The sequence below is a fragment of the Ictalurus furcatus genome, chromosome 17 (assembly GCF_023375685.1).
Source record: "Ictalurus furcatus strain D&B chromosome 17, Billie_1.0, whole genome shotgun sequence".
In the NCBI taxonomy this organism is placed as follows: Eukaryota; Metazoa; Chordata; class Actinopteri; order Siluriformes; family Ictaluridae; genus Ictalurus; species Ictalurus furcatus.
In genome coordinates this window covers 25,725,726-25,738,638 of record NC_071271.1, presented here as the reverse complement: position 1 = coordinate 25,738,638, position 12,913 = coordinate 25,725,726, and the positions used below count along the sequence as shown (strand labels likewise).

At 41.9% G+C, this 12,913-nt stretch overlaps 1 protein-coding gene across 1 annotated transcript; it reads right to left on the bottom strand.

The window, feature by feature from the left end:
• Positions 1-6,964: 6,964 nt before the first annotated feature.
• LOC128621075 (olfactory receptor 11H6-like) lies at positions 6,965-7,909 on the bottom strand. Its single transcript, XM_053646554.1, has one exon. The coding sequence runs from the start codon at positions 7,907-7,909 to the stop codon at positions 6,965-6,967; it is 945 nt and encodes a 314-aa protein (XP_053502529.1).
• Between the last annotated feature and the right edge of the window lie 5,004 nt (positions 7,910-12,913).

Genomic DNA, 12,913 nt, shown 5'->3' with positions numbered 1-12,913 from the left:
GGTGAAGACAGTGTTGCCACCAAGGGCTGCTAAACAGTCCAACTGATGAGGCAGGAGATTAGCATCTTTGATGGTCCTTGCATTCAGCCACCTGAAGTCTGTGCATATCCTGAGGTCACCATTCTTTTCCCACACCATCAGGAGTGGGGAGGCAAATTCACTCAAAGACTTCCGAATGATTCCTTGCTCCTCAATCTCTGTGAGGACCTGGTGCAGCTTTTGGTAGTGGGCTGGAGGCACTCTGTAATACGGAAGCCAGAAAGGACAGTCATCTGTAAGCCAGATTCTATGCACAAAACTCTTGCTTCTCCACAATCTAGGTGGTGTTTTGAGAACACATCCTGGTATTGTTCCAGCATTCTCACCAGTTGGATCTTGGTGGATGGGCTTACTTCGCAGTGGTCGATGGTGACATCCCCCAGACCAACATTCTGTATACTGTGTTTCAGGTCACTATTGTCAACGTGTTCATGAGCCACTTTATCTGTGTCATTCTCTTTCTGACAAGAGCCTTGGGTCAGAGTGAAGTCTTCAACTGCAATGCAATGGGAGACGTCAGCCAGTTTGCAATTCCGTTTCAGGGTCAGTGGCTTTTCTGTGAAGTTGGTGACTTTCATGGGAATCCAGCCATCTTCCCACAAAGGCGTGACCACTCTGCTGACCATGATACCATGAGGGCTACACCTGGAGGAGGTGGACACCACCACCACTGTGCTCCAAGGGACATAGGGACATTACTTGGCAACCTGCCCCACAACAGGTGTTCGTGCTTGGGGAGGAGAGTCACTGCTTGAGTTAGTTTAACTGTACCCACTTTATCTGGTACATCTGGTCCCGTCCACCTCGTGAGTCCAGCCATCATCTCTAAAAACTGCCCGCATTCAGAAGACTCCTGTACATTGCATGAGATAAGTTTCCAATAGTTGACGTCATTCTTCAGTTGACTCAGCAAATATTTCAACATGTTGGTTCCTATGATGATGTCATCCTTCTGACCAGCAAGCACCAGGACTGGGACCATACACTTTACCCCATACAAATCCAATTCCATGTCATACCTACACTTGGGGCTCGCCCGTTGTCCTCCACAGCCAACAAGTATAATGTGCTGTGTCAGCTCTTGCCATTGTGTCACAATGTTCTCTATTAAAAGTTTCTGCTCTGCTTCTTCACTTATTGTACAGGCCATGGATCCTGTATCAAGCAATCCTTGCAACTGAGTAGAACCACTTACTGTCACTGGTGCATGAAATAATTCGCCAAACGGCTCAACTTTGTGGATATCCTGAATAATTATGGAGCAGTCCTCTGGCATTGCTTTGCAAACCTTTGCATACACCGCCTTTAAGTCTTCATTTCCTTTGAGGGTTAGTGCCTTACTGCCCCTCTCTGAATGTGAGCTGCCTAGTTTAAACCTGCTCCACCTTGCTCATCTCTGGCTGTGTTTGGGCGGGTGGCGGCATAACGTCATTTCTTGACTTACGTTGTTGACACTCTTCTCCAATGGCCAAGCTTGAAACAGCTCCTGCAAAGGTTTTCCTGTCTGCGGTGCATAGTTGTTGAATGATCGACAGACTGGCACACCCTGCATCTCCTTTGAGGAAAGTTCACTCGCTCCCTGCCTGGTGGAGTAACTGTCGCTGACTGAACTTTCTACTCCAGCACGCGGTCTAGCAAGCCAATGAAGGACTGAATGCAAGCACTCTCTACCTGAGAAGAGGATGACCGCACTTTTTCATTCTGATCGCAGGCAAGCTCCCTCGAATTATCAGCAGCTACGGCCTCTACTGCTGAGGTCTGGGCGTGTGCACCAACCTGTTTTGTTTGTTGTAGTCAACTCGTTTTACCTTGTGGCTTTATCCTGGCCTCTCTCCGATATTCAATGAGATGCTCCTGAATCTCATTTGCTGTCCATCTCTCTGCCGTTTTAAACTTCAGGACACTTGAAAGCGCGGGGTCAGGGCAATGTTTCACGAACATCATCGTAACCCTGTGAGAGGGATCTTCAATGTTCCGTCCCTGCCTCCTCAGCCACATCCACAGCTTTATTCAAGTGGATCCAATAGTCCATCGTGCTTACTCCTACATGAGGGAGAGTGTTGTAAAAATCGTCCAGAGGCATTGTGGAATATGTTAGCTCACTGAAATGTTTCAGTACATCATAAACAAACTTGGGGTCTTCAGCAGGCCTTAAAGATGGAATGCTGTGCAAGCTGACTTTGATGACATCTCTAGCCTTTCCCATCAACCTGAACATAATTTCTTGGGAGTACTCTTGAGGTGGTATACCCATCTTCTTCAGGTAGCCATCCATGATTTCCTCCCATTCATGTACTGTATGTTTGTAAGTTCCATCACCTCTGAAGTATGGTGGCTCTTTGACATCTGCCTGCATCAGTAACTTCACCCCAGTCATGTTTAATGCAGAGTTACCCTGGCCAGTGTTCAAACTAGGTGTATGAGTAGTTTGGTCAGTTTGGTTACCTACAGCTTTCTGCATCTGGCTTGCAATACTCTCTCCAATCTGGTGGGCTAATTGAGCTATAAGGTTCTCTATATCTGGGGAACTCACTCCCGGTCTAGGTGTGTACTGCCTAGGAGAAGGTACATCAGCGTACATGTGAGTGGAAGAGAACACAGGCTGGCCTATTGCAATAGCCCCCCTAACTGGAGTTGAATCTACCTCTCCCAAAAACCAACCCAGTCCAAAACTTACTGCACCCCCATCAAGGCCAAATGGTAACCTTACACCTTTACCATCAGTCATCTTAATTTGTTGTGTTACCTCTTAACTAAAACTAATATGTATGTAAACAGATGCCTTACACTCACATAAAAAAAAAACTAGTAGCACTCAATATTTACAGTATATACAGTTTTTGTACTTGTTACGTTAATGTCTCTGACCTGTATCGGTACTTGTTACAGCAACACCGGCGATCACACTGGCGATAATCTGAAGCGGAGAAATCCAGATAACGGCACCAATTTAGCCGGTTGGTCCTGCCTAGCCCGGCTACACTGCGTTGTGTTCTGGTGCACAATAGACAATGGACATCGGCGTATCTTGGTGAACTCAGGTTTATTCGTGCCGCAGACAAGCTCAACGTCTATTTAGAGGTCAAAGAGAGCAAAATGTCGTCATACAGGATTTATCTTCACAACTCAACGACGACTGACAAGAAACCGGGAATGACGCGATATGTCTGCTACCAATCAGCAAAGAGCACTATAACACAAATGAAGTACTCCCAACACCAAGAACAGCAAACTATTAAATAACCGTGAAGGATTTTGGCGAAATTAATACATTTTACAGCGCAGCACATGCCATAGAGAAAAAAAAAAAAAATCACAAATCACAAAAAAATTATTTTATTTCCTATTTTTCTTAAATCTGTTACATGTGCACTCAAACTTATCTGGTAGGAGTGCATTTAAATTTGTGCATAATGTAACAACCTGAAAAATGCTTGATTTGCAGTTAAGCAATCAAAACCAATAGCATAAATAAACAAACAAACAAACAAACATGAGCAAATATGAGGTAAAGAAATAGAACAATAAAAATAATGTATCTAATAATGTTGATAATTATAAACCTCATAAAATCGGCCTTGGGTACCAAGACCACTGGGTTGCTCCAGTCATTGTGGAACTCGTTGATTACACCCATGTCAAGCCAGAGCCTTGAGTTCATTTCAAACCACATTTTTTTCATGTTCAGGGAGCTTAGACTTCCTCTGGTTCCAGCTCCTCCCTCTCGGGAACCACCATCTCCAGAGCCACAGGAACCACCTCTCCATGGTTTCAGGAGATTGAGGTGGTATATTTACACCTGCACCTGAACCAAATTCTCTTGTGATAATTGACCCAAAAAGGACATTTCAAGAAAGGCAAAAAAGCCTTGTTTCTGGGAAAGGAGTCTTATTTTTTGTGTAAAAGAAAAATAATATAGTCAAGCATGTTTTACATTAGAAAAGTAAAGTAATCTCATATTAAGAAAATATATCAAGCTTTGTCTTAAGATCTTCCAGCTAATATTGAGCTAGATTTAACCGGTAAAATGTACAACAATGGTTTGCATAATATCCCAGCAGAGATTTTTTCCCCCTTATTTTAAGATTACTACCACTTGCACAACTTACATTTTTCAATGAAGCAGGTGTCATGGTTATGCTAAAATATACACTGAACTACATTACCCATCAGCCCCAATACACATGTCCCACTGATCACTCACACCTGTGGTACCTTTAATAAGCACCCCTAAATACAGAGTTACTCATAATTATTGTTATCCCATTGATTGTAAATACTGGCAGAAACACACGGCTGGCAGTGGATGATTGGAGCAGCAATAAATGGAAGCAGCAGACACAGCATGGTGAGTTCTCACTTCAGAAACACAGTTTGTGACATGTCGCTACCTCTCGCCATTTACAGACGCAGACAATGCCGAGAGCCAAGAAGAAACTCCCAGACTGTGCTACGCTTCTTGCTGACACCCACAGCCTCGGCCAAGCCTCCTGGGTCCCTCCTCCTTGCAGCACCGCCCTGTTCACCATGCCCCAGTTCGGGAAGACAGCGGCCCACATGCACCAGCTCAAAACCTCTGCACCTCCATGCGTTCACCTGAATTTTAATAAAACCACCCACCTCTTTGCACCATCTCTGCCTCCTGAGTGTCTGTGTTCTGCCTGTCTCAGCCCTGAGTGCCACAGGTTCTCTTTGTCTACTTTTAGGACTTGTGTGAAAATCTGATGTTTTAGGTCATATTTATGCAGATATATAGAAAATCTTAAAGGGTTCACAAACATTCAAGCACCACTGTAATTGCCTGTAGGGTTCTGAAATAGAATGAGTTTATTTGTTTGATAAACAGCCAGTATACTTGCAGAACTTTTCACTACACACAAACTAATTGCTTTATAGTAAATGCTAAGCTTCATACAAATATTAACAGATATGAACAGTGTTAAAATATTCTGATAAACCATACAGTATTTCCAAATTAAATCAGTCATTCATGAAGATTACTGAAGACTGACATCAGTTGTTCAAAATACTACATGGACACACTCCTTTTTTACATTGTATATGTTTTGTAGGCCTATGTGCCTTTACTCACTCTTTATGTAAATGTTAAATTGAAGTTAAAACAGCATATTTATCCCCACATTATTCTTTGGTTGGTCCAACTTTATAGACAATTTTGTTTCTGATCTCTTTGGTTCTGAACACGAAGTTACTGTTTCAGGTGTTCCAAGTATGTTATGTTATCTGCCTTTTATTTATAGTATACATACGATCTATCTATGTCCATTAACTTTTAAGCAGATTAATGAAGAATTTAAACTGTCTAGTAAAGATTTTTGTAAGTTTATTCAGTTACACCACTTATTGGTGTCTTATTGGAGTCTCAAATGAGAGTAGATAAATGCACTTTGTTCATACTGAAGAAGAAAAGAAGTTTTTCTCCTCAGGTGGTACTAAGAGGAGGATATCTTAAATTTTAACTATGCAGTCAAATGTTACAGTAGTTTATCAATGTTTGACTCTCTAATGGAGATGGGAAAAGCAAACTTGGTGTCCTTTTAATGATAAGCGGAATGATAAAGGTTTTTCTGAAGGGTACTTAAATTTTGGCTCATGAACAAAAATTTTAAATTCATCCATAGGACTTATTTTACACCAGTACGTCTCCACATAATTTTCCCCAACACCACCAATTATGTTTTAAGTCTAAAGCAGCCACTGGTACAGTGATGTATACATTTTGGTATTGCAAAAAGATTAAGACCTACATGAAAGACATTCACAAAATTATAGAAAAGATTATTGGAAAGACTTTTACCATGTCTCCGACTGTCTATCTCTTGAATTGTACAGTTGTAAATCTTGATGGTGCTGTGCTTGTACTGAACCTTTGTACGTGTCTGGGTAAAAAAAAAAATGTATACTGTTGTTGTGGTCAACTTCACAGATACCATCTGTCAAATTGTGGATGAGACAGGCTGCTACTTTTTTGCCATTAGAAAAACCTACCTATTATCTTCATCACAGATCTGACATTTTTTTGGCACACTTGGTCTTTTCTCTGGGACTTTCTTAATGAAGAAAAATGAATGTTTTATTCCATGTATTACTGTGTCTTGATGTATCTAAAGTATTATTATTATTATTATTATTATTATTATTATTATTACTACTACTACTTTTTTCTTTTTTTAAGGGATAAATTCACACACTTAAAATCTGTATCCTTTGTTTATATATTTCTGTAAAGCTGCTTTGAGACAATATCCATTGTTAACAGCACTATACAAATAAAATGTAATTGAAAATTGAATTGAATTTCTCTGATATGCCCTGTTCCTAGATTGTGTGTATAGAGTCTAAGCTAGTGAATGTTGTACATGCTGTACTTAATACTTGACATTGCAGAGTAGGATAACATTTTCAGATTTTAATTTTCAGATTTATTTAATTTCATTTTCATTTTCCTAAATGCAATGTCACCGTTAAATTGATTGCAGGCTACATTTACTTTCCTTACATACTCATCTGCCCATAGAAAATTAATCTACAGCTTGAATAAAATGAGTTAAGTGTCTATACAGTTCTGAGGTAGAAAATGTGTTTATTTGTTTGAGAAACACATCCAGTATGCTTGCACTATACACAAATTAATCATTCTTTTGCATTACATGCTTAGCTTCATATAAATATTAACAGATATGAGCAGAGTTAAAATCTGTTCTAAATCTAATCTAAATTCTGATAAACCATAATTCCAAGTTAAATAGGTCATTCATGAAGATTACTGACTGACATCAGTTCAGAATTCTACACAGACACACACTCCTGCTTTTACACTGTATATGCTTTGTGGGCCTATGAGCCTTTACTCACTCTTTATGTAAGTGTTAAAAAAAGTAAAAACAGCATATTTTCAACCACATTATTCTTTGGTTGGTCCAACTTTAGACACAATTCTCAAGATTTTGTCTCTGATCTCTTTGGTTCTAAAAGAATATATGAAAGGATTTACTAAGGACGGACCAAGAATGGTGCCAATTCTGAGCCCATGTCGCTCCTCTATTGTGAGAACTATACCTGTTCTAGTTAAAACGTTTATAATAAAAGCAGGGCCATAATAGCACACTACAACTATCAAATGATTAAAGCATGTGTTAAACACTTTTTTCTTGCTACCTTTTGAGGTCATTTTGACAACAACAATAACTATCATTATGTAAGACCCACAGATGAAACTGAATGTCCCAAACAGCAGAAAAAAAGTTAAAATTGCCATCAAATCAAAATATGGGTTAGGATCTACACAAGTGGCTCTGACAACAGATCCATAGTCACAAAACAAGAATTTAAGTGTTGTGAAACAAAATGGTAGAGAAATAACAGCTCCAGGCCCGACAGCTACTGTAGCAGTACCTAGAATCCACAAGAAAGAAGTGAGAATAACAGAACGAACATTTGTCAGAATTGAAGGGTAGCGCAGTGGCTTGATTATGGCAAGTAATCGGTCAAAAGCCATGACAGAAATAGTAAACACCTCCATCACAAAGCCTAAACCAAACACAAACATCTGAATAATGCATGGTATATAAGATATAGTTTTAAAGCCAACTAAAAGGTTCCCTATCATAGTTGGACATGAACATGTACAATAGAGCATGTCTACTATTGCTAAATTGCAAATGAAGAGATACATTGGCTGGTGTAGATGTTTATCCATAACAATAAAGCATATGTTTGCCAGGTTCCCAAGCATGACAAGAATGTATACAGTAAGTATGACAATTCCAAGAATCATTGGTTTTTCAAAATTATCAAATCCTGTGATAACAAATTCGTTGATTGTTTTTCTGGAAACATTTTGAGCCATGTTTAATTTTAAGATATTTAAAATGTTATCTTCAATAAGGAATTAACAATCTGTTGTCCAGCAGTCTTTCAAGTTGTTATTTAAAGTGCCTCTGTTATTCCAAAATTCATTAAAGTGACACTATAATAGTACTTAAAGTGAGACTGGAACTGTACTTCCAGTCCTCCAGTACTGTAGAGTTCTGCTACTGTAATGCTGTATAAGGCATCCAGTCCACTTCTTCTGCCAAAATGGTAAGATGTGGTCTAGGGAAAAGTTTCCTGGTTTTTATATAATTCTGTATGCTTGAGCTCAGTGGTCTCACCAAATACATGATGCCCCTTCAGAACTATTCCCAATGCACTACACTTTAGGAGAGGTAAAAAGATTGACCTGACCACGTGATTGCAGTCAGAAGGCAGTAGACTAGGTTTGTAGCAGTTTTGGAGAGCATGCATGCATAATTTCGGTGTTACTTGGATAGGTTGTCCAATTTGAAATACATAATTCACATGGTTATTATTCAGTTTGTGTACAGTAAAATCTAATCACAAAATGAGTGAATGCAAATTCCACAGACAGTTTCCTTATTTCTTAGTTTCATTTTTGGTGTATCTGTGCAATCAAACTTATCTGGTAGGAGTGCATTTAAATTTCTGCATAATGTAACAACGTGAAATGCTTGATTTGCAGTTAAGCAATCAAAACCAATAGCATAAATAAACAAATGAGAGCAAATATGAAGTAAAGAAATATAACAATAAAAATCTAATAATGTTGATAATTATAAACCTCATAATATTGGCCTTGGGCACCAAGACCACCAGGTTGCTCCAGTGATTGTGGAACTCATAGATTACACCCATGTCAAGCAGACCCTTGAGTTCATCTCAAACCACTTTTTTTTTTCATGTTCAAGGAGCTTAAACTTACCTCTAGTTCCAGCTCCTCCCTCTCAAGAACCACCATTGCCAGAGCCACAGGAGCCAGCTCTCCATGGTTTCAGGAGAGTGAGGTGGTATATTTACACCTGCACCTAAAGCAAAATTCTCCTGTGATAATTGCCCCAACATGGCAAAAAAGACATTTCATGAAAGGGGAAAAAGCCTTGTTTCTGGAAATGAGTTATTTTTTTGTGTAAAAAATAATAATAATGTCAAACATGTTTTACATTAGAAAAGTAAAGTAATCTCATTTAAAAAAAAAATATGTCTATCTTTGTCTTATTAAGATCTTCCAGCTAATATTGAGCTAGATGTAACCAGTAACAAGCTACAACAATGGTTTGCATAATATCCCAGCAGAGGAACAAGATTTTTTTTTTTTCTCCTTATTTTAAGATTAATACCACTTGCACAACTTACATTTTTCAATGAAGCAGGTGTCATGGTTATGCTGAAATCCACACTGAACTACATTACCCATCAGCCCCAACACATCACATGACCATGACCATGTCACATGTCCCACTGATCACTCACACCTGTGGTACCTATAATAATTACCCCTATATACAGCTGTAGTTCTCTTTTTACATTTAGTTGTGTTTAACATAACACTATGGGAGCGCCTCTCGCGCGTGACCGGCATCTGAAGCTTGTGTAAAAATCATGTCTTTCATAGGCCTGCCATGATCAGGTGACGTGGCAATTAAGCGCGTCGCGTGATATAAATATGGCACCTGTGAACCGCGCAATCAGCCTTATTATCTTCAGCGAAAGACTGCGTGGCGGTTGTTTGTGTAAAGAAACAAAAGACATTTCATTTCCGCTCTATCTTTTCTCAAAATCTCTGGACTGTTCTATCCCTTTAAAAAAAAAAAGGAATGAGTGAGAGAGAAAAATATGAGTGAGAGAATTCAGGAAGTGTGTTACGGCTTGCTCCCGTTTCATCACGGGGAGTAGTGCACACTTTCTGGGTGAAGTGTCTAGGGGTTGTAGCAGGCGATGGCAGCCTCGAAAGGCTGCGCATGGTAATGCCTACAGATCGTGTTCTTCTCGGAAGCTGAAGCGAGTTGGCTTTCAGAGCCTCGCGGATCTGGGCCGACCGCTGCCGAGGCAGCTAGCCGTCTCAGGTTCAGGGGATCTCTTATGGATCTGGAAGAGGAGTCGGAGACAAGCGCTGCTCTATCTCTTGCTCTGTCTTCCGGGTTCGGCTCTCCGCTGGATTTTGGAGCTCGCATCGCGACTTCTCCTTCCGCTATGGAAAGCCAAAAGGGAAAAAAAGAGAGAGGAAACACACACACACACACATAATAATAATAATAATAATAATAATAATAATAATAATAATAATAAGTCCTCTCTGACTCCAAGGAGCTAGAAGGATGTGCTAAAAACTGTGAGCAGCAAATAAAGAGCTGCTTGAAGTGATTACTAAGGCTGGATGAGCCTTTTTTCCCCAGTGAAAATAAACCCCTCACGTTGCAGAAACTCCCCTTTCTTCCAGAAGTGCATCACAAAATATCAGGCTGTTGGAGGAAAACCATGCATAAGCCATATTTATAACCCCACGATGTTGGATTATTCAGCCATTGTGGGGAATGAATGGCATGGCTATATAGCTATACTTAAGGTGGATTAGACGCTTGCGAGCTACCTCTCTCCATCGACGGCAGGTAATTAGGGGGGCCGGCTTTGCCATCCAAGCCACCATGTAAGGCCACCATGGCATTGGTGGGCAAGGCCTATGCAGTAGTAGTCTTGCTTGTGGGTCACTGCACACAATGATAATGTTGCAGGCCTACAGCCAGTTCCTTCCCTGTTGTGTTGAGCCCGGGCCAGCACTAGTGCGAAGGAGACACAGAAGGGGAGTATGGCAGCCCGCCAACCCCCGCAGACAGCCAGGGGAACTGGGTGGCCACAGTCACGGTCTGCTACTAGGCCTGATCTGAGAATGGTCATAAAGGCCAAGCAGGCAAAGAAGCGCGGTCCTGAGGGCCCATGGAAGGACGTATCAGGGGACATGAGGTTGTTAGGGCAGTTAGCCCCCAGTGCTACTGTAGGGCCTCCCCTAGCCAAGGCTGTCCCAAGTTTTCAGTGTTCTTTGGTCAGCGAGCTGTCACAGGGCAACGAAAATCTGATGCTTTCCCTCCAGTAGAATGTGGAATAGTTAACGTCACTAAAAGACCGTCTGGCAGCATGGAAACTACTGCCAAATGTGTCTCCATGGGTTCTGTCTACAGTAGAAAAGGGTACCAGGTCCAGTTTAGAACTCGACCCACCTGGCTCAGAGGTTTGCTCACCACAGTTGTCGGCACAGACCAGAGCCTGAAGTTTCCACAGATTCAGTTTGAGGACTGGTTTGTGACGATAGATCTAAATGGTGCATATTTCCACATAGAAATATCACTAGCTTTATCCCCTCGCACCTTCACAAAGTGCATGGATGTCATTCTGGCTCCATTGTGACTCCAGGGCATCTGTGTACTAAACTACCTGGACGACTGGTTAATTCTAGCACGATCCAGGGAACTGGTGGTTCAACATCGAGATGTTGTTCTCGCCCACATGAAGAGCTTGGGGCTCAAGTTGAACCTCAGAAAACTATGCTTTCTCCAGTGCAATGGACAACTTTTCTAGGGGTTATAAGGATTCTACTACGATGAGGGCATTTCTATCCCCAACACGTGTAGGGTCAATCCTATCAACGCTGAGCAAGATAAAGCTGGATCTTGCAAGACTTTTGGAGCTTATAGGCCTATGGCACAGGACACCATTCAGTGGTGGCTAAGAAGATGGGAGTTTCATCCAAGGACGAACCCTCTGAGAATAATCAGTGTCACACGGCGATGCCTACGTGCTCTGAGAATTTGAGTGTGCCTGGTTTCTAGCCTTGGGTCACACTCTAGGGGTGTGTAGTAGCACCTTATTGGCCAGCTCGAATATGGTTCTCAGAGATAATATCCCTGCTAGATGGCACTCCTTCGGAGATTCACATCCGCAGGGATCCACTGTAGACCCAGTGAAGTGTGCAATAGCTACAGTCCTGGAGTTCTTACAAGAACGTTTCTCAGTGGGGTGGGCTCCTTCTACAATCAGGGTTTACATGGCCGCCATTTTGGCCAGCCCCGCCCCTGTTGATGGAGCCTCTGTGGGGCAACATCCTCTAACTTCAAGGTTTATGCGTGGTGTCAGGTGGCTGAGGCCCATTTGCAGGCCGCGCATACCTTCCTGGGACCTTTCTGTGGTCCTGGAAGGTCTGTCAGGGGCCCCATTTGTGCCCTTAGACTCAGCCTCTGAGAAGCATCTGACTCTAAAGGTAGCTCTTCTGCTGGCCCTGACATCTCTCAAGCGAGTAGGAGATCTACAAGCTCTCTCAGTTGCCCCCTTCCTGCCTTGACTTTACCCCTGGATGAGCCAAGGCCTTCCTGTATCCTATGGCGGATTATATTCCTAAAGTGCCTACATCAGCTGCCCACCCTGTGGTGTAGTAGGCTTTCTGCCCTCCTCCATTCTCCACACCGGAACAAGAGAGAATGTACCTGCTGTGTCCAGTAAGGGCTCTTTGTACTTAGGTCCACCGCTCCAGCCAGTGGCGTAAGTCGGAGCAGCTGCTGGTCTGCTTTGGCAGCGACAGTAGAGTTGATGCTGTGTCAAAGCAGCACATCTCTAATTGGATAGTGGAAGCAACCTCTATCGCTTATGAGGCGCGCAGTCTCACTACACCTCTGGGCATAAGGGCGCATTCCACTAGGGCGGTCACCTCCACGAAGGCTTTGTCCAAAGGTGTATCCTTACAGGATGTGTGTGCTGCTGCAGGGTGGTCTATGCCACACACATTCATTTGTTATTACAGCCTGGATATTCATTGCACCCCGGGCTTGAGTGTCTTACAGTGACCCTCGGGCTTGGGTCTTTTTGAACAGGCCGTTCCCTCGGTATGACGGAGTGGGTATTCTCGTTCCCAGAAGTGTTCTTTTGGGATTGTTTGGTAAATGTAATAGTTCATGACAATATTTTGATTAAATACCACTTCTGGATGTATGTTTTCTTGTGTTATGACAAAGAAATATCATATTGAGAA

Coding starts and splice junctions, on each gene's coding strand:
- LOC128621075 (XM_053646554.1), bottom strand. CDS start 7,909: ATGGCTCAAAATGTTTCCAGAAAAACAATCAACGAATTTGTTATCACA.